Source organism: Pyrus communis, chromosome 4, assembly GCF_963583255.1.
Source record: "Pyrus communis chromosome 4, drPyrComm1.1, whole genome shotgun sequence".
NCBI lineage: Eukaryota > Viridiplantae > Streptophyta > Magnoliopsida > Rosales > Rosaceae > Pyrus > Pyrus communis.
The window spans coordinates 3616649-3637266 of NC_084806.1; the positions used below are offsets into that span (position 1 = coordinate 3616649).

Genomic DNA, 20618 nt, shown 5'->3' on the forward strand with positions numbered 1-20618 from the left:
TCTTAATAATAATGTCTAATTCGGAACGTCAGTAACCAATCCATTATAATATTGAAAATATATTAACATACATTTCCTAGAACCAAAGTTGGCAATGTCAAGCGTGACTATACAGCACAGGATATATACTTCCAAAACAAAAGAGAGGCTGGAAAGCAATCCGATTCATCTCAGCATGATTGATAAAAGCAAGGGCAATGCAAAAAAAGGAGGATATTACAGTTTAAAAATTAATTTATTCGCAATCTGAAATCTGAATCCAATTAATCCATACACAAATACATATATGATCATATCATATATATATATATATATATATGCACCATGCCACCATGTTTCTCATTCTGGTATGAAAACGTGTGAACTCAGGACTTTGGTTTTTCATTCCCCCACTACCCAATAACACCTCTCTCCCCCCCCCCCCCCACCCCCCTCTCTCTCTCTCTCTCTCTTCTGGAGGGCGCCGCCACTTTTGGTGGTGGCACCACCACTGCACAACCTTTTTACTGCCTTGTCGAACTCAACCACCCATTTTCACATTGTCTGTCTCTCACTACAAATAACCTACTCACTCAACCACTATAAATACTGTTACCTTATTCCCAGCCCCACCTCTCTCCCTCACCCATTTCCGCAAATTCCTCGCCCTGTATTTTTTTCGTTTCTCTCTCTCTCAAATTAAGCAGGGGTTAGAAGCTAGCTAATCTCTTTCTCAATATCGCCGCCGCCGCCGCGTCGCCGTCATTGTGAAGTGATGGGGTCGGCAAGAGGAGGCGTTGCTTTGGTGGTTACAGCATTTCTATTGGCTGTTGGGTTTCCAACATGTTTGTCAGCTTCAGATATCAACAGGGGTAGCTTTCCCAAATATTTCGTTTTCGGGACTGCCTCTTCTGCTTTCCAGGTTCGTATTTTTTTAAATGACTCTTTTACCCTTTTGTTAACTTGGTGGTAAAAGGTAACGAATCAATCATTATTTCTCTTGATTATAATTTTCTGTTTTTTTAGTGTTTGGGGTTCCCAGTAATCCGTGATTAATTTCTGGGCTTTGCATTTGCATGATATGCTTTGAGTTTGACGTTTTTCTCGTTCTGTTCCTCTTAAAACCTAACTAGTAATTGTAAGTTACGTGCGAGTGCATGTAGTTTATTTGATTAAAAACATTCAAACCAACGTCCGAGCACTCGAGATCTCGAGTTTGATTCGTCCTCGTAATATCGCTTGTTTAAAACAAAATTGCAAGGTGCAATTTGCAAGGCCCTTGCATCTGCAGATTCACAGTAATCTCGTGAAGATACAAAGTAACTGGGAACATAGGGGCTTTTCCGGGTTTTAAATTCTTTTGCTCGGCAAACCCACTTGAGGAGTGTCAATTACCGAAATACCCCTTCATGTTTCCGGGCTGTTCCTGTTTTTAACCTAAAAAATGGACCACTCCCTTTGAAACATTTTCAAACCGGCCTTTGATATTTATTTTATTTTTTCATATATATATATATAGGGACCACGAAAAGATTAAGAGGAGTATATTTAATTGAGATTTTTAAAGTTTTTTAAAAGAGTTATAAATTTGTGAAGTTTGGTGGAGTTTCATAGACTCATGTGAATTCGGTCAAACAACTAATTTTCTAATGACTAATATACACTATAAAATCATTCTAAATCCATCAAAATTGTTAATTTTTAAAAATACTTTAAAATTAATTCCTAAATAAACACACATGAAATTTTATGGACTACTTTAAAATCCTGATTAAATACATCAAAATTTCTATGGAGTTTTATGACCTAAATTTTAGTTGAATACCTATGAACTTCCATAGATTCATTTAAAATCTTGATTGAATATCCTTGAATTTGTAATTTTTTTAAAAACAAGATTAATAATTCTTTTCATCAACCAAATATTGTTTTTGTTTTTTAATTATTTAAGGTTATTAATATTATTTTTATTTTTTGGATATGTCGCACAAATTATTTGAGGACTATGGGTATAAAAACAAAATTATTTACATTTTTTTCTTCTGATATTTGTCAGTACGAAGGTGCGGTTAAAGAGGATGGAAGAGGGCCTTCGATCTGGGACACCTTTTCACATACTTTTGGTAATAATTTGTTATTTGTGGTTGATCTTTTTTTTTTTTTTTTTTTTTTTCATTTATATTATTGTGGCCATAATTTGAAACATTTACCAACTCTAGAGTAGGTCTCTATGTGGAGAAATTATATCATATTACTGGCTTATGCTATGTGAGTGTCTCACTCATCACGTGATCGTTAAGTGAAAAGTGAGATGATCACAAAGAGACATATATCCGACAACACCCAAGTCATCCATGTTTTAGGGAACAATTAAGAAACATACAAGAGATTCTATCATATTACCGATTTCACGCTATGTGAGTGTCTCACTCATCACGTGATTGTTAAATGAAAAGTGTAACGATCACATAGAGACATCTTCGATAACACCCAAATCGTCCATGTTTTAGAGAACAATTCATAAACATACAACGCTTAATGCGTACGGATCATTTGCCTTGTGTTCCAGGTAAGATAGCTGATTTCAGCAATGCAGATGTTGCTTTGGATCAGTATCACCGTTATAAGGCAAGTCTAGTACTCAAACTATCGTTTGCTTTTTCTCGCTTGTTAATAGAACTATTTTTCTTTAATTATGCCTGATTAGCAACATGTTAATTCATTTGCAAGCAGGAAGATGTGCAACTTATGAAGGACATGGGACTGGATGCTTACAGATTTTCGATATCCTGGACTCGGATTTTTCCCGGTAATCTCTATCAGTTCTATCAGTGTTTATTTCACATACAAGATTAGTTCAACAAATTTTAACTGTGAGCTTTTCGTATATCAGATGGAACCGGGCAAATTAATCAGGCGGGTGTTGATTATTACAATCGTCTCATCGATGCATTACTAGCCAAAGGTGCCTCTTACATTTTCATTGTTCTAAGAACTTTATACGTACTTCCGACTTTGCATTAAGCTCTGTATGTGTGCAGGAATTGAACCATATGTGACCCTCTATCACTGGGACCTCCCTCAAGCCTTGGAAGACAGATACAACGGGTGGCTCAACCCTCAAATCATGTAATCAACGCAGACAATTTTGTGCCTCTAATTTTCGTAAGTTTGATTAACGATGACTTTTCGATTCAAGTGATTCATATGACCTTTGTCTATTGCAGAAAGGACTTTGCAACGTACGCGGACACATGCTTTCAAAATTTTGGTGACAGGGTGAAACACTGGATCACATTCAACGAGCCACATACATTTTCTGTACATGGATATGCTTCGGGCCTCCAGGCACCTGGAAGGTGCTCTATCCTGCGTCCACTCTTATGCAGGTCCGGAAACTCTGCAACTGAGCCTTACATAGTTGCTCACAATGTCATCCTGTCTCATGGAACTGTGGCTGATATTTACAAGAGAAAGTATAAGGTAAGAATGCTGGAACGAAGAAATATTCATGCGCACACCTATTAACAACAGAAGTTGATTGATGATGCTACTTGGTGTCTTTGCAGTCAAAACAGCAGGGATCGGTTGGGGCATCATTTGATGTTATCTGGTACGAACCAGAAACAAACTCAACAGAAGACGTCATTGCAACTAGCGTAGCCCAAGAATTTCAGCTTGGCTGGTAACCACAAGTTTGATTTTATTACTTAGCTATATTTCACTAACAACGGCCTCATAATTTGTGTGATCACTATGTTGGGACTGCAGGTTTCTCGATCCATTTATTTTTGGGGATTATCCAAGCTCTATGAGAAGTAGGGTTGGGAGCCGGCTGCCAACCTTTTCCAAATCCGAGTCTACTCTAATTAAAGGGTCCTTGGATTTTGTGGGCATTAATCACTACACTACCTTCTATGGTAAAAACGATACCAGGGATTTAATCGGAGGTCTACTTAACGGCAGCCTTTCAGACTCTGGTGCCATTACCCTTCGTAAGTACTCACATTGAACGCGCTACATATTCCACTTAACCGTTCTATGTTCCAGTTATTTCATATGTTGTCGGAATCACCAATTCAGATATAAGGAAGTCGAAGACCAACTTGTTAGAGTTCTGTAACTTGTTATCATTCAACTTTTGTTGTTAGCTGAAACTATCTTTTCGTCTTTCCTTGTTTTCAGCATTCAAAAACGGGAAACCTATTGGAGATAGGGTATGTTGTTATAGTCAAGATTTCATAAGTTACTGCACTGTTATTATTGTTCGATTTTTTTTACTTGATCCGACATGAATGCTCGCGTGAAACTGCAGGCGAATTCTATATGGTTATACATAGTCCCAGAGGGGATGAGAAAATTAATGAACTACATTAAGCAAAAGTACGGCAATCCTCCAGTGATTATCACCGAAAATGGTAATTTTCCGAGTACAAAATAGAAGGGATCGGAAATCGAAAAGTTCTTCGTGTTCATGGGACATTTCAAGAGCTAATCTTCTTGGTTTCATTTTTTTCGCAGGCATGGATGACCCGAATAGCCTGTTCATTTCCCTCAAGGACGCTTTAAAGGATACAAAAAGGATTAAATACCACCATGACTATCTTGCAAATTTGCTAGCTTCGATCAAGTATCAACCACCTTTAACTAATCCACTAGCTATGAATCTACTTTTTCTTGTCCATCTTGTGTGGTGTAAAAGCTGATATCGTTCTGTTTTCGTTGAATGCAGGCAAGACGGCTGCAATGTGAAGGGCTATTTTGCTTGGTCTCTACTGGATAATTGGGAATGGACGGCTGGATTCACTTCTCGATTTGGTCTCTACTTTGTGGATTATAAGGACAAGCTCAAGAGATACCCGAAGGACTCCGTTCAATGGTTCACGAATTTCTTGAATTCTACTCAAACAAGGCTATGATCATCTGAATTTCTGCACTTGCACCCGAACTCATCAAGTACACGAGGGTTGCTGCAGTTAATAACATTATGATTCTATCAAAAGAGAAACATGATTTGAAATCACAAGCTTTTGGTTTATGTTTGCAACCAATATTGTTAACACTTAGAAAAATCAAAGGTTTGATTAGAGCAGACGATTTACGTTGCGAAACAGATGGCACTGATCTGCATACAAAATTCAGCACTTGGGATTTGGGAATAGTTTTGATGCAGCAAAGATCAGCAGCTAGATAATTGAGTGGTTGAATAGATCCGCTATAATGTTCAAGCTATAAAAAACTGTTTGCTCTCAAACATTTGACCCCAATTACCAGTAGTCTAGTACCTTAGGTCCTAAGACGAAGAAAAACTTTTCAGAGTCTCTGACCACGTCATTCGTAAGACATCTTTAAAAAATACATAAAATTACATGTATTTTAATCCTACCCAACTTTATGTTAGATCCACTCAATATGAGAGTTGTCATAATCAAGCAATCGTACCGAAGTTTAGACATGGATCAACTATGTTTCCCATTCTCTTTATGTTGACCAGGAAGAAGTTTAATTAGTTCACTACTTGTTCATGGAACTCACATCCTCCTCCATGATAAGGATCTCGGAGCCAAAATCTAAGCTCTTGAATATGCCAATTGGCCTAACCATGAACAAGGGCGGCAATACATGATTCAATCCTAACTAAGGTGAATTGACTATGACTATGGTATTTTTTTCGTTTACTTTTATTATTATTAATGAATTTGGTGGAGGAAAGACGATCAAAAAATTTAGGGTACAATACCCTCATTACTTTGTCGGAGAGCTAATATTGCCTCATCTTTCTCCGTTTAAAAAATAAAAACTAGGACTATTGTCATTCATCCAATTAATCACAATTTAATATTTCATTCATGTGCATGTTAAATTGTAATTTACTAATAAAAAAAATAACGCTGTCTTGCATCACAAAACACTACTACAAAAATTATGAATTAAGCAATTGAACAAGTAATATGTTCATCTTCTAGCACTCGAGTTTGAATACCGCATTGGTAAACATCGATATTGACAATTGGGCCGTATAAACGTCCTTGACGCGTTTTGCCTGCGATGGTATTGTTAGGCCTGAAGAAAATGATTAGTTGCCTAATTCAATTTAAAAAATAAATAAATCGATGACTTGTTGTCGTAGTAATTACTCCAAAATCTCAACAAACAAAACAAAAAACACAGATTGTTTGGAATCACAGTCATATGGCCAAACCAACACCAAAAGGAGTGGACCCTGTTATTTTACACAACAATTCCTCCTCTTTATTTGTGACGCTCACAATTCGGTGTGTTATTCTCGTCTGATATAAATATTTGATAGTTTATATTTTTGTGAAATAAATATTTGATAATAAAGCAGTGTTGCTCACACAATTTTTTATTTTTATGAAAGCTAATGAAAATGATTTAAAATATTTGAATTTTAACGAAAATGACAAAAAGATGTTGTAAGTGAATAGAATCAGGATTGATTTTTAAGAGTAAAAATATGATTTTTCGTTAAAGTGAACAGTACTGTGAGCTTTTTGTTAAAATTTCATTTATTTTTTACATCTCTTATGTTATTGTCTATCATTGGAGCATGTTCAATTCAATCAATTGAATGATCAAAAATTTAGATCGCTATATAAAGTATAAAAATGAATGTGTGAAGTAATCTATCCCAAATATACTTATTTCGAATGAAAAAGTCCACATTTGCTATAACATCTGTTAGGAAATTTTTTATTTATTTTTCAATATGCTTGTACAGAGAAAAATGAAAGCCAACCATCGAAAATCTTCAATGATTTGACCTTAGTCTCCAAAACGCTGCATAAGTTCTGGACCGCATGAATAACACCACCCTTTTTAATATTGGTCCAACAGCACACATTTTATATAGATAATTATTCACCGCATAATTTTCCTTCCTATTCGGATCTGTACCTACCAGTGAGGGTGAGGGTGAGGGTGAGGCCATGTTGCAACAATATTACATCCCATATGTTTCCATTATGTATGCCTTGCATCGTACTCTTATCATTTTCTTCTTTTGGTCCTACCAAAAGTTCTAATTATTTATTTAATCCTATATAGAAGCTTTAGTTTCTGTTACTCAGTATTACGGTTTAGTGATATTCCTCTTCATTTATGAGTGAGAGATTTTAGGTTCGAATTTCGTAAATGACGAATTCAATACCAAATTAGGTTGCTCATTGTGTAACTTAACCGAACCCCTCATTCCCGTTAATGTAAAATATATCGTTGTACTCCAAAAAAAAAAAACTTCCTTTTCTTGTTTTTATATTTATTTTTGTGGATTTAATATTTAATGAAAATTGACACTTTATTTTGGTTATGGGACTTTTTTGGGCATGATATATATATATATATATATATACAATTTTTTCATACTCTTTTATACAATATATAATGGCTCTACGTTCTATTGGGGAAGAAAAACAAAAGGGTGGGTGTGTTTCTTTTTAAGAAAAATTAATGAAAAGGGTTTGAAAATTTTGAGTTTAATCAAAAGAAAAAAAATGTGTTGTAAGTGAATAGTATCATGGGGGTTTTTTTAGAGTAAAAATATCATTTTCTTTAAAAATAAACAGTACCGGAAGTGTTTCGTTAAAATTCCCTTCGTTTTAAGGTTACAAGTCTTTATTTGGACCCCAATATTGTAATGTTTTGTGTGTGCATGATGCAAAACTAGCATGAAATTACAAGTAGTAGTAAAAAATAACATTCTAATTATAAGTAGTAGTAAATAAAATTACATGTGCCTTACTTTATTTGAAATCGTAATGAGATTATTTTAATTTTGTTTTCACAAATGACGAGTTATGTCTACTTATTATTACTAGTTACTAATACATAGTATGATTTAGTTCAAATCACAAAAAAATTACAAAGTGAATCGATAAATATGTTAATTTTATCATCTAAATAATTCTTTGACGAAATAAATAAGATATTACCAAAGTAATATTATTATTGACGCTCCAATAATCTTGTTATGCAATTCTTAAAAATTTACTTTTATTTTTTAATACAAAAAATTTGGAATGCACAATAAAAACTAAATTTATTTCCAAATATGCGCTATTCAAGCTGGCACTCTATAAACACGAAAAAATATATTGTTTTTTCTATTATAATAAAAATACCGCTTAAATATCTAATACATCCCTCCATGAAAACAAACAAGGGAAAAACCGCATGTTGACTTTGAACGGTGGGAACCCTCTTGTTAGCAGCTCCAAAGCATAAATGATTTATTAAAAAAATATATCTAATTTTTTAAATAAAAATTAAATAAATTACAATGCCCTTTTAACTGCGTGATATTTGTTTCGTTTGAGAGATTTTTCAGTGTGATCGTCATACGAATGGTACATTATGTGTTTTTATATAAATGATGGGCTATGTGTGTTAAAAAATTAATAACTTAAACATTAAAAATTTTCAACACTTATATAAAAACTTATGATCTATGTTCCCGTCAGAACTAAAAATTTATCTATTCGTTTGGGTTAGGAAATGATGATGAATGCGTGAAAGGTGAAACAAAAACGTGTTGAACCAACGTGGATCGGGCTGGTACTATTTCCGGGTCACACAGATCTCGGTTGTTGGATCTTATGAACTCCTCACTGCGCTGTGAGCGTATATATACCCCTCAGATCTCCTACATGAACTGCCATCAGAAGAAGAAGAACAGAGCTCCCTCCTATCCTCTCTCTTCTCTCTCTCGCTCTTCTTCCGCATAAGATCTCTCTCGCTCTCTCCGCCGTCAACCTCCCGCCTCACATTGACTGAGGTAATATTCATCTGCTCTGCTCATTTGGTATTTCGTCGAGCTCCGTGGTTTTGCTCAATTGGGTTGTTTTCGATTTTTTGTGTATGGGTATTTTTCGATATTGTTTTTGCATAATTCGATTTCGGTTCTGTGTGTTGAGGTGTTTGATTCGGAAAGATTGCTCATTTACTTGTGTTATGAACTTGTGTGAACTTGTGATGCTGTTTGGGTGTGCTGGAATGTGCAGATCTTTGTAGTTTCTCACTGTTTGCTGTAGATCTGATTGGAATCGGTTTTTAATTGGAATTTGGATCTTATGATTTGAGATTTGCATTCTGTGGGTTGTAGAAATGGGATTGTTTAGCTGAATTTTGAAGAAAACATCTTTCATTTGCTTTAAAAACTGTGGATCTGCAAAAATTGTAATGAGTTTTTCGTCGATTAAACTTATAGATCTTGCGTTCACCTATCTCACACTTAGCTACAATTCTCTGTTTTAGTTTCACGAATCAGTATTATACTTTAAAATCGAAAAGGTTTTGACTTTTGAGCCTATTCTTCGATATGGTTGTCGGTAGGAGACGCACTGATGGCTAGGCCCTTGTTTCCGTGGTTAATCTTTTGCGTTCATTTATGTTTTTCCTTCACCATGGATCACCAATTTGTCTCCTAGATTTGGATATCATACTGCATTCTGAATGGAATATATGACACTCGATTACCAATAAAGCTTGTTTGTCATCATTTTATATAGAGAATTTTGACAAAACCTTTCGATACTGTTCATTTTAATGAAAAATCATATTTTTACACTAAAAAGTCAATACTGTACTATTCACTTTACCCTTTATTTATAGTGTACTATTCACTTTACCCTTTATTTTTAAAATTCAAAATTTTCAAACCATTTTTATTAGTTTTCCTTTTTATAGGGATATTGGTTTATTTGTCCTTTTGTTCTTAATAAAAGTAAAAGGCCGGTCAGGAGCAATTAGTCTTTTAAAGCTATGATAATTCTATAATAACATAAAGATCTAGTATTTCAGTGCTTGGACTGTAGCTTATCTCATTGTTTTGCTCTGCTCGTCTTTAGGCCGTCAATAGCAGAACAAGATGGTGAAGATCTGCTGCATTGGAGCTGGATATGTTGGTGGGCCTACTATGGCTGTGATTGCCCTTAAGTGCCCAGATATTGAAGTAGCTGTTGTTGACATTTCTGTGTCTAGGATCAATGCCTGGAACAGTGATACGCTCCCCATATATGAGCCAGGCCTTGATGATGTGGTGAAGCAGCGCAGAGGAAAGAACCTCTTCTTCAGCACTGATGTTGAAAAACACGTTATGGAGGCAGACATTGTCTTTGTTTCCGTTAACACGCCCACCAAAACCCAGGGTCTTGGAGCTGGCAAAGCCGCTGATCTTACCTACTGGGAGAGTGCTGCTCGTATGATTGCAGATGTATCAAAGTCTGACAAAATTGTGGTTGAGAAGTCAACTGTCCCAGTCAAAACAGCTGAGGCCATTGAAAAGATTCTGACCCACAACAGCAAAGGCATCAACTTCCAAATTCTTTCAAATCCTGAGTTCCTTGCTGAGGGAACTGCAATCGAGGACCTTTTTAGCCCAGATCGTGTCCTCATTGGAGGTCGGGAAACCCCAGCAGGCCAAAAGGCAATCCAAGCACTCAAGTCAGTTTATGCCCATTGGGTCCCTGAAGAAAGAATCATCTGCTCTAATCTGTGGTCTGCTGAGCTTTCAAAGCTTGCTGCCAATGCCTTCTTGGCACAGAGGATATCTTCTGTTAATGCCATATCTGCACTCTGTGAGGCAACTGGTGCAAATGTCCAAGAAGTGGCGCATGCTGTTGGCAAGGACACAAGAATTGGGCCCAAGTTTTTAAATGCCAGTGTTGGTTTTGGTGGGTCTTGCTTCCAGAAGGATATTTTGAACTTGGTATATATCTGCGAGTGTAATGGCCTTCCTGAGGTTGCAAATTACTGGAAACAAGTCATTAAGATCAATGACTACCAGAAGTCTCGGTTTGTGAACCGTGTGGTTTCCTCAATGTTCAACACAGTCTCGGGTAAGAAGATAGCAATCCTGGGATTTGCCTTCAAGAAGGACACTGGCGACACTAGGGAGACACCTGCCATTGACGTGTGCAAAGGGCTGTTGGGTGACAAGGCCCGGCTGAGCATATATGACCCTCAGGTGAGTGAGGATCAGATCCAGAGGGATCTTTCTATGAAGAAGTTTGATTGGGACCATCCCATTCATCTTCAACCTCAGAGCCCCACTACTGTGAAGCAAGTTGGTGTAGTCTGGGATGCTTATGCGGCAACAAAGGATGCTCATGGAATCTGCATCCTGACCGAGTGGGACGAGTTCAAGAGTCTTGATTACCAGAAGATTTATGATCAGATGCAGAAGCCTGCATTTGTATTCGATGGAAGGAACGTGGTGGATGCTGAGAAGCTGAGGCAAATTGGGTTCATTGTTTACTCCATCGGAAAGCCCCTGGACGAGTGGCTCAAGGACATGCCCGCCGTGGCGTAAACACTTGATGAGGAGGAGCGAAGAAGCACAGTAATTTGAAGATCGATCCGCTTGTGGGCAAAAGTTCTGTTAGTTCCGAAGTTTGTTACTGATAGTGGATGCATAATTTGTCCTTAATTTTTACCTTCTTGTATGATTTTGTTATTTCACTATTCATTAAACTTGGGGGGTTTATGTTGCGTCTTATGTTACTTGTAATAGTATCCTTAATACAGTTCGTGAGCTTTGTCCTCGGCTTAGTGGAATATATCTCAATTTGTTATTTTCTTAGTTTAATGTAATAAAATCAGAAACCAGGAAATTATAATTCTGTTGATCTTCCTTTTTTTTTTTTTTTTTTTTGTTATGTTGCAGAGTAGTGTCGGTTTACAACTGGAGGAAGACAGGTGTACACCATCACCACAGCATCCCGTTGCTGGTCTGGCAAATCTCTGTCTAGTCAAAACAAAACATAAAATGAATGCATATACACTGTAACACTGCGAGCAACTTACACTATAACATAGCAACCAAATTTCATTTTAAAATTCGTAATCAAATACCTAATTTTAAGGGGTCTTAGCACGTACAATCCAAGAATTTTTGAGACGGAAATAGAACTAAAAACCGAAGTGGGCAACCAAATTTTCTTCCAACAAACAACCATAGTTGCAAGGCGTCTAATCTTCTTCGTAGCTTCTTTGCAAGTTTGCAACAAACAACCATAGTTGCAAAGCGTCACCACCATCATTGCAGCTTCTCTGCCGATCAACTGCCGCATATCTATGGAACCGAAGAGGTCCCGACCACCTTTCCACCACCACCTTCCAAGAGAATCAAGAGGTCCTCGAAGGTCCTTCAAAGGATCTTTTACCGGCTTTCAGGTGGTCCCTGACCACCTGGGTCCCCCTTTAGATCTGCCCCCGAGTGCAATATGATTTTTCTTATAAAGATTCGGTGAATTGGAAATTTCATCATTTGTCACGCTATCACTAGCATCAAATGCTACATATTATTCAATATTAGAAGTGTTTAATAGTTTTTTGTTTTTTTCAATCCGAGTTTGAACTTACGAATGTATTATTTGGGAACACCACCTTATCTTTGGACTCGATGGCCAAAAGTAAGACGTCACTTTATATGATATCAGGATTGAGTAGAAAGAAAATTAGTTTGGTTTTATTTTTTTTATTTTACCAAAAAAGAAGTAAAAACAAATTGGGTAAAAAAAAAAAAAGAAAGTAAAAACAAATGGCTAGGAATTTTTTTTATCAAAAAAAGTTTGTGAGGAGCTTTCTCCTATTAAACTCTCTTTATTTTTCTCTATTTTTTAAAACTATAACATTAGACAGTAGGGACCCTATCGTAAATTCAATGCCACAAAAGACGGCTTCAGCCCTTTTGGCTTATATATGGTCCAGCCCACACCAATACTCTCCCTCGGTGTCAAGATTAAACCGGTTTTTTACCACCTGGACCGCTTCTTTTACATTAAATGCACGAACCGTAGCGCCTTTATCTTTCGTCGTCATCCCTTCCGATTCGATCCCAAGCAGGTTGACCTAAATTTGTTTCCAGATTTCCCCAAATTTCTTATCATAATCGTTGAATCGGTTGTCCGTTTGTTTGAATTCGAATCTCCGCTATCGATTAATCCCAAATTCGACCCAATCCGTTGGCCTCGCACAATTCTAGGGTTTCGACTCTGAATCGGCCCCTTTTGCCTCGTAATATTCCAATCCCTCTCGTTTATTGGATCCATTTTCTGTCTTCTTGCTTTGCCCTCTCGAATTTGCTCCTAATTTTGTATATTTTTCCGGCCGCGTCGAATTTCTAGGGTTTCGTAGAGTTCGTCTCATTAGGGTTTGTTCTTTGTGTAATTTCTGTTAGGGGTTTTGTTCGCCTCACCTCTCTGTCGCTATTTCGTGTATTTTTGTTGTCAATAATTTCACGATTTCACTTGTCAATTGCAATTTCTAGGGTTAGGGTTTCTAAAAAAATTCACCTTCTTTATTTGGTAAAATTGGATTAGGGTTACGGTTCCTAAGGCTGATAAATCTGCTTCTGTTCATAATTCAGCGTTCAATTGTATCACTTAAGCCGTCTACTGTTCCTCTGAAGAATTAATAGAGGTACAATTTTGTTGTTGTCACTTTAATTTTGTGATGGGTTTTGTTGTAATTATTGTGAGTTTTTTGCCCTATCAGTTATCATTATTATTCTTATGCTGACAAATAAATCTGATAAATGGAAACAGTATTGAGATTGAATATTAATATTATTCAAAATATTTTGTTAGTTATTGGTTAGCTTAAGTTGAAAGCAAGTTATGCGGGTTTTGGCGGCTTTGGATCTATCTATGAAAAATGTGGTTTTTTTTTTTTCCTGCTAAACGCCTAAGTATTATTGTTGTTGGTGTTGTCATGCATATTTTCAAAATTTTCATAGAAAATTATTTGGGCTTCAGGTTAATATGGGATTCAAAAGACCCTTTGATGATGTCGAGTTCCAGGAGCTTCCTTATAAGCACTCAAGACAGCATGAATTCGGTGATAGGCGCTCACCATTTTCTGATGCTGTTTCTTGTAATGGTGCTCCCCGAAAAACTTGTGTTTCAGGTAAATGTTATATTGGGATTACATTACCTTCGTTTTCTTTTTGTAGCTAATAAAGCCTGCTATTTTAATTACTGAACATGGTTGCTCTGATAGATTCATGGTGAAGTCTAATCTTGTTTTCCATAATTCAGGGGAGAATCGGAATGGTGATTCTAAATCTCAGTGGCTTGACGTTCTTGAAAAATATAGTGTTGCTGAAGTTTCAACATCTGTCAACAAGGGTTGTGCTTCCTTCTCATCGGTAACTAGGAGTTTTGGTGAAGAAGATGTGCGCTCTGGACCAGATGCTTATTCAAGTCCTACTGAGGATTTCAAATTTGACTTCCCAAGGAGAACATGTGTTCCTTTCAAGGATGCTTATTCTTCTTTGTTTGACTGCTCTCCAAGAAAACAAGCTCCTGTTGGACCAGATCATCAGGCCATTATCCCCACTTGGAGTGGATGCATGAATTTGTTGGATCAGAAAGATGAGATTAAAAATGACAGTGAGGAAAAGCTTTTAGGAACATTTGTCATTCCAATGCCTGTTTCAGACCTATCAGCACTTGAGTGTGATAAGGTTGGACTTGGTCGAACAGATTGTAGCTGCCTGGATGCAGGTTCAGTCAGGTGTGTGCGAAAGCATGTCATGGAAGCACGGGAAGAACTTAGAAGAACCCTTGGAAACGAAAAGTTTGTGAAGTTGGGGTTTTGTGACATGGGGGAGGAAGTGGCACGACGATGGAGTGAAGAAGAAGAGCAGACCTTTCTTGAGGTTGTTTACTCCAATCCTGCATCATTGGGGAGGAAGTTTTGGAAGCAGTTGTCTGCAGTGTTCCCTTCTCGAAGTAAAAGGGAACTGATCAGCTATTATTTTAATGTGTTCATGCTTCGCACGCGGGGTGCTCAGAACAGGTCTAGTATACTAGACATAGATAGTGATGATGATGAGTGGCATGTAAACGATGGGGGTTCCAATGACGTGAGAATTGCTGAAGATGATGAAGACTCTGTTATTGAGTCTCCTTATTATCAAGGTGATCATTTGGACCATGAAGAGGATTACTCAGAAGCAGATAGTAGTGATGATGATGGCAGTGACGGTGATGGTGATGTGGGGCATGTTGGAGGAGATTCTAGCGAAGAAGATGGCGGGATAGATCATGTAGCACAATCATACATGCTGAACTCAGTTAACGAAGGAAAGTTTGATACAGTTGGGAATTGGGAAAAGAATTCAGCGTGTACCGGAGAGGAATTTGATTTCCAAGATGACTCGTGCGTATCTTTCGAATTTCAGTCCTATATGCATGACTCTCACAGCAAATGCTTGGATAGCCAACCGGATGCATCCGGTGTTGTAGCTGGTCATGCATATTTATTGGAGCCTTGCAATGCTAAAGTTTGGGACGCCAGATTCACGGTGGACACCATGAAAGGCGATGATCTACTGCCGACGTGGAGTATGATTGAAGACATATTCGATCAAGGCATGGAGGATTACAGGATGACGGATGAGCGCAAGGCTCCAGCTGGTGGCTAGTCGCCGGTGGCTTAGGAAATAATTCTTTTAACCCAAATAATTGTTACTGTAAATTCTGTACAGCTCTTGTGAGGGCTAAGTTTTGAGATTGGAAGCTAAGTTTCTATGCAAGGGAGCTTTTCTCAATTTTTTTTTCTTCTGTTTATTAATATTTTTTCCCCGAAGCACGGGTGATTTGATATCCGGTGTTTCTTTTTGTACAAAAATCCATGGAATCAATTATTCTTGTATATGTCAAGTTTTCTCATTGGAATATTCCTGTCATTTGTAATTTTGTGTGCAGCTTCTTTACCTCTTTATTTACAGTCCCATAGCAGGCAGCCACACTTTGTATGGTTGCAGCCGTCTTTAAGGAATCCGGATCCTCTTTATAAGAATCTCGAGGGTCCGTGAATCCTGCCTGTTGATTGTACTCATAAATTATTTTAAATATTTTTATTTAAAATTAAACACAAACAGTGCTTGAAAAAAAAACTGATCATATGATATACGATAAACGAACACAATTCATGAATTCTCAGAATTTTCACCAAAAGGATCTAGAGAGTATCATGTTGGGTCTTTAAGTACTCTGCTCATAATTTATAATGGGAGCAGGATCCCTTTGGAACCCAAATGAACTAAGCCTAAGGATCAAATGATCTCGATCATTGAAATTTGATCCAACGACTACAAACAGAGAGTCTCTCTAAAAGTTATAATAATTGTAATCATTGGATCAAATTTTAATGATCCAGATCATTTAATCCTTCAGCTCAACTCTTTGGGTTCGGAGGGGATCGGTTACTTTATAATGAGGAAGGACTGACATGCATGCTGCAATTGCGATTCTCTTATCTTGAAAGTCAATGCTTTAAAAAATGGGTGGTTTTTTTTTGTTTTTGTCGAAAATGGGTGGTTGAATTCTTTAATTCTTTTGTGTTGGTCACGTGGAATTCTTCAGCTGATTTGGCAAAATTTTGGTCAATTACAAGGATCCCTTTCCACTTGAGCCAACTGAGCATAAAATTTGGGTTCTTAAAATTTGATCCAACGGCTAAAAACAAGGGATCCTATTAATGTTATAATAACTTTAACTCTTTAATCAAATTTCAATAGTCCGAATTTTATACTCAGTAGGCTCAGGTGGAAGGGATCTGGAGATGATCCATTTCCAATTACAAGATGTCAAACAGCTCTATGAACTTTAGAACTCATTAAGCTTGGCCCAAAAAAGTTACGTTTGATCTGTTGGTTAGAATAGTGTGCATGTGTATTGATATTTTAATTTTTTTTAATAGATACAAATAATAAAGATCAGAAGACACAACCGAGCGGAGAATTTTCCCTTACCCAATTTTCATATGAGTTTTAAACAAAAAATATGATCTGGAAAATGGTAAGCATGGAATTTTAATAATTAAACATCTGCAATGGATATATGACAAGAAGATGACTACAATATGGGCGGTTGACTTGATCAAAGAAACTGGTAATTACTAAGCAAATGTGACTTTCTATGAATTGAAACTTACACATTTTGTTTTGTTGTTTGATGAATTGGGAACAACATATGTCATCTTAGTCAGCATCTAACTTCAAGATTAGTTTGATGATTCCAATCTCATCCGTTGAATCATATATAAACATTGTTTTACAAAAGACCAGTCATATACTAATGTAGTGGGAAAGGGATTAGAAAGTAAAGAAAACGCATTAATATGTTGACATATACCTATCATTTATGCACATACATTTCCTTTTCGGACTTTGCTAGACGTAATTACTCTTATTGGTGCGTAAATGCTCGCAATTGCATCAATAGCCGAGAGTCACCTATGGACGTGTTAAAGACTGTCCCCATCACTCCTTGAACTATATGACCATAGGAAGCTTATAGAACAATAAAGACCTGACCTTTGGCTTGTGCTTCTCTATAGTTACAAGCAAAGACTAGTTTAAGGCATAGTTTGGATGATGATGTTTCAGTTTTACACTATTTTATGATGTTTTAGTTTTACACTATTTTATTGGTTAGTACTATCCACAAGGCTATTTTTACTTTTCACACAATCATTTCAGTCTTCGACCATTGAAACAAATGAATTAAAAAACAACAATGACATAAAATTTATAAGAGTGTGTGGGAAGTAAAAACAAGTACGTGAATAACGTTACCATATAAATTTTAGACTTGCTAGAAGTGTAACTCCTCAAACCTTGGGATCCTCGATACACACCCAGCAATCCTGGCCGTCCAGTTGAGCAGCGAAGACGTCTCACTTGACAACACGTGCTGCCAATCTTTTATTTACTTTTTATCTTTTGCTTCCATTCCATGCATGGAATTCTCCTCCGACTATAACACAAGCTAGAGAGAGAAAGTGAGAGAGAAGAATCTCTGAATCAGTCATGGCTTAAGCTTTGATTGTGTTTACAGGCCTCTTCATTGCCATCACTGGCGAGAAGAAACCCATTGCCCCAAATTTTGATCTTTTCGATTTAATCCCAAATTTTGTTTTCAACATTGAAAAAAGGGATTGTGGGTTATACTTTGATATGGAATTTAAAGGGTCCCTTTTTGTTGGGTCGGATCTCGTACTTCACAAAACCGTCACATCTCAACACTTCAATTCTCCCATCTGTTCATCACCTGCAATAAAGCTTCAAACTTTGTGATCTGTTTCTCCAGCTGCTAGCTCGATCTGACAGAGACTGTGCTCTGTTTCTCTCTGCCATTTGGGTATTTTTTACTGCAACCAGGGAACCGAATAATGCTGCATTCTAGCTACTTCGTTTGAGGTAAGTTTTGCTAATTTTACTTTGTTACTGCTGCCCCATTTTTTGGTTTTGACTATTGAGTGATGGAGAGAAATCCAACCATGGAGAAAGAAGATCAGAACAATCAGAACCAGAAAAAGAAATTTGTGTGCAAGTTTTGCAGCAAAAGGTTCCCCTGTGGGAAGTCATTGGGTGGTCACATAAGAACCCATCTGAAGATTCTGAACAAAAAACCAGCTATTCAAAAAGAAGAAGAGGAAGAAGATGATGAAATTATAGCCAACGCTGCTTCTAGGATTGTAAAATTTTCACCTTTAGATGGTGGGCATTCTGGGTATTCTCTCAGAGAAAACCCCAAGAAAACATGGAGGTTTTCGGATGCGGGCCCCAGTTTCCAGTTGCAGCAGGAGAAGGCGTGTAAAGTATGCGGCAAAGGGTTTCAGTCACTGAAAGCTCTGTGTGGTCACATGGCTTGTCACTCGGAGAAGGAGAAGCTGATGAACAAGCTTGAAGAAATCTCAGAGTTCGATGAGAAGCAGAAGCTGCTTGATGTAATGGACAGTCAGTCGGATACTGAGGCATCGGCTCTTCCGAGGCAGAGAAGGATTTCCAAAAGATTGAAGCAGCAGAATCTGGATGTTTACTCTTCTGTGGCAAATGGTGGTTCGTCATCTGGTGGTTCCGGAATCGAGCAAGAGCAGCAAGAAGTTGCTATTTGTTTGATGATGCTGTCACGCGATTCGGGTAGTAAAGGGGGTTTGAATTCGTTTGCTGAGTCTTCAGACAACAACTCTGTGGTTTTGGAGGCGAAATCATCGTCTATCGATGTGAGGATTAGTACTAAGAAAGGTATGAACCGTGCCTATAAAGTGAGTGATGTTATAGGGATGGAGAGAGCAAGAGAGAAAAAGTTCAACTGTGAGGAGATGGATGTTTCTGACAATTCTGATTCCGGGTATTTTAGACATGAACGACCTAAGAAAGTTGATTCGGAAGTTTCAGAAGATGGGTTTTTTAGGAATGGTGAATTTCACAAGGGTAGAGCAGAATTTGGATCCAGAATCGAGGGATATGAGTCCTATGATGTGAAATTAAGGAAGGGTTTTCGTGTCGAATCTGAATTGGGCAAGGATGTGTCAAATGCAGAAGATCGGAATCCTGATGAAGTGCATGGAGATAGAAGGACTTTGAAGTATGCATTGAGAAATACAACCAAGAATGGAACTTTTCACAGACCAATTGCTGATGATTCTTCCAATGTCGAACCCTGCAGAATTACACGAAAGAGCGGAAAATACAAGTGCTTGACATGTAACAAAACGTTCCATTCTCACAGGGCTCTTGGGACGCACAGAGCAAGTCACACAAAGACCACTGCTTACTCTGAGTCCCTCTATGAGAGTGGGGAAAACAGCATGGACACCGATCCCTCTCCAATTCCGACACCCGAAAGCAGCAAGCTTGCTGAGCAGCATTGCAGTGGGAAGAAACCAATGTATGATCAGGACTTCAGTGGCAGTGCAAGGAGATGTTCAGGGTCCAAGAAAAGCAAGGGGCATGAGTGTCCCTTCTGCTTCAAGGTTTTCAGGTCAGGCCAGGCTTTGGGCGGTCACAAAAGGTCACATTTTGTTGGGGGATGTGAAGTCAAAACTGTGGTACTTGGGCAGCAAGAACCTGATCAATCCCCTCCTCATGAGGCTGAAATCACAGCACTATTTGATCTCAATCTTCCAGCTCCAATGGAGGATGAAGCAAATGACCATTTTGAATACATGGCATGGTAGGTCGGAAGATGGGGTTTTTTAACATGAACCGAAACATAGTATGCATCTTTCGACGTTGAATTCTTAATTGTACATCCAGCCGTTCATTCAATTGGTCCATTTTAGAATTTTCGTGCAAGAAGAAGCAACAATAGCATGAAACTTTTTTGGTGGGTCTCATTATCTGCAACTGTAATGATGCAAATGAAGGCAAAGTACAGGCAATGTGGTTAATTTTTTGTCTCTTTGGGTCCCATCAGTTCAAAGGATGCCTTGCAGAGGTAATGGTTGCAACTTTTAGTTTAAGGGAGTGGAAGAATTGAGTTGTTCTTGCAATTTTCCATCTTCTTTTAGTTTTTCTTTTCTTCTAAATAATTTATTTCATCATCTTTCTCATTTGTAGGGCACTTTGATCTGTTGTTTCCCAAAGCATATCGTTATTAGGAACTTATTTGTTTCTCTCTCTCTGACAATTTTAAATTATTATATGTTCTCCTACACTGTTTTGGAATGTCTTATAATATTGTTTATCAACAAATTTTCAACTATAAAATTAAGAGGAGTATGATGATATAAAAACCAAAAGTTGGAGAGGTTTTGAGAAGGACTTGGAGATCAAGACCACTCATTAGTCCACCTCACTAACTCATCTTATACAAACTAAAGGT

General features: G+C 37.5%; 4 protein-coding genes across 5 annotated transcripts; all 4 read left to right on the plus strand.

Moving 5' to 3' along the window:
* Positions 1-441: 441 nt before the first annotated feature.
* Positions 442-5082, plus strand: LOC137732332 (beta-glucosidase 40-like). The gene is made up of 13 exons (XM_068471642.1): positions 442-901; positions 2036-2102; positions 2549-2607; positions 2713-2788; positions 2873-2944; positions 3021-3108; positions 3207-3462; positions 3549-3664; positions 3751-3974; positions 4165-4196; positions 4295-4397; positions 4501-4609; positions 4712-5082. Exons 1-13 carry the CDS (start codon positions 755-757, stop codon positions 4896-4898), a joined length of 1536 nt encoding a protein of 511 aa, XP_068327743.1. The 5' UTR covers positions 442-754; the 3' UTR covers positions 4899-5082.
* Positions 5083-8618: 3536 nt separating this feature from the next.
* On the plus strand, positions 8619-11615 carry LOC137730914 (UDP-glucose 6-dehydrogenase 1). Its single transcript, XM_068469916.1, has 2 exons — positions 8619-8773; positions 9846-11615. The coding sequence occupies exon 2, from the start codon at positions 9866-9868 to the stop codon at positions 11306-11308; it is 1443 nt and encodes a 480-aa protein (XP_068326017.1). The 5' UTR covers positions 8619-8773; positions 9846-9865; the 3' UTR covers positions 11309-11615.
* A 1128-nt stretch (positions 11616-12743) lies between these two features.
* Positions 12744-15548, plus strand: LOC137731874 (uncharacterized). Of its 2 annotated transcripts, XM_068471117.1 has the most exons (4): positions 12744-13014; positions 13367-13419; positions 13755-13905; positions 14037-15548. In XM_068471117.1, exons 3-4 carry the CDS (start codon positions 13761-13763, stop codon positions 15425-15427), a joined length of 1536 nt encoding a protein of 511 aa, XP_068327218.1. In that variant the 5' UTR covers positions 12744-13014; positions 13367-13419; positions 13755-13760; the 3' UTR covers positions 15428-15548. The 2 variants fall into 2 exon arrangements, with proteins under 2 accessions (XP_068327218.1, XP_068327219.1); XM_068471118.1 differs by lacking the exon at positions 13367-13419.
* Positions 15549-18288: 2740 nt separating this feature from the next.
* LOC137731320 (uncharacterized) lies at positions 18289-20406 on the plus strand. Its single transcript, XM_068470423.1, has one exon. It carries the CDS (start codon positions 18289-18291, stop codon positions 19969-19971), a length of 1683 nt encoding a protein of 560 aa, XP_068326524.1. The 3' UTR covers positions 19972-20406.
* Positions 20407-20618: the final 212 nt, after the last annotated feature.

Excerpts from the sequence above, each read along its gene's own strand:
- LOC137732332 (XM_068471642.1), top strand. The coding sequence starts at position 755 with ATGGGGTCGGCAAGAGGAGGCGTTGCTTTGGTGGTTACAGCATTTCTA. Across the intron at positions 3,665-3,750 it reads CAAGAATTTCAGCTTGGCTG|GTTTCTCGATCCATTTATTT; the intron begins GTAACCACAAGT and ends TTGGGACTGCAG. Across the intron at positions 4,398-4,500 it reads AGTGATTATCACCGAAAATG|GCATGGATGACCCGAATAGC; the intron begins GTAATTTTCCGA and ends TTTTTTTCGCAG.
- LOC137730914 (XM_068469916.1), top strand. The coding sequence starts at position 9,866 with ATGGTGAAGATCTGCTGCATTGGAGCTGGATATGTTGGTGGGCCTACT.
- LOC137731874 (XM_068471117.1), top strand. The coding sequence starts at position 13,761 with ATGGGATTCAAAAGACCCTTTGATGATGTCGAGTTCCAGGAGCTTCCT. Across the intron at positions 13,906-14,036 it reads CCGAAAAACTTGTGTTTCAG|GGGAGAATCGGAATGGTGAT; the intron begins GTAAATGTTATA and ends TCCATAATTCAG.
- LOC137731320 (XM_068470423.1), top strand. The coding sequence starts at position 18,289 with ATGGAGAAAGAAGATCAGAACAATCAGAACCAGAAAAAGAAATTTGTG.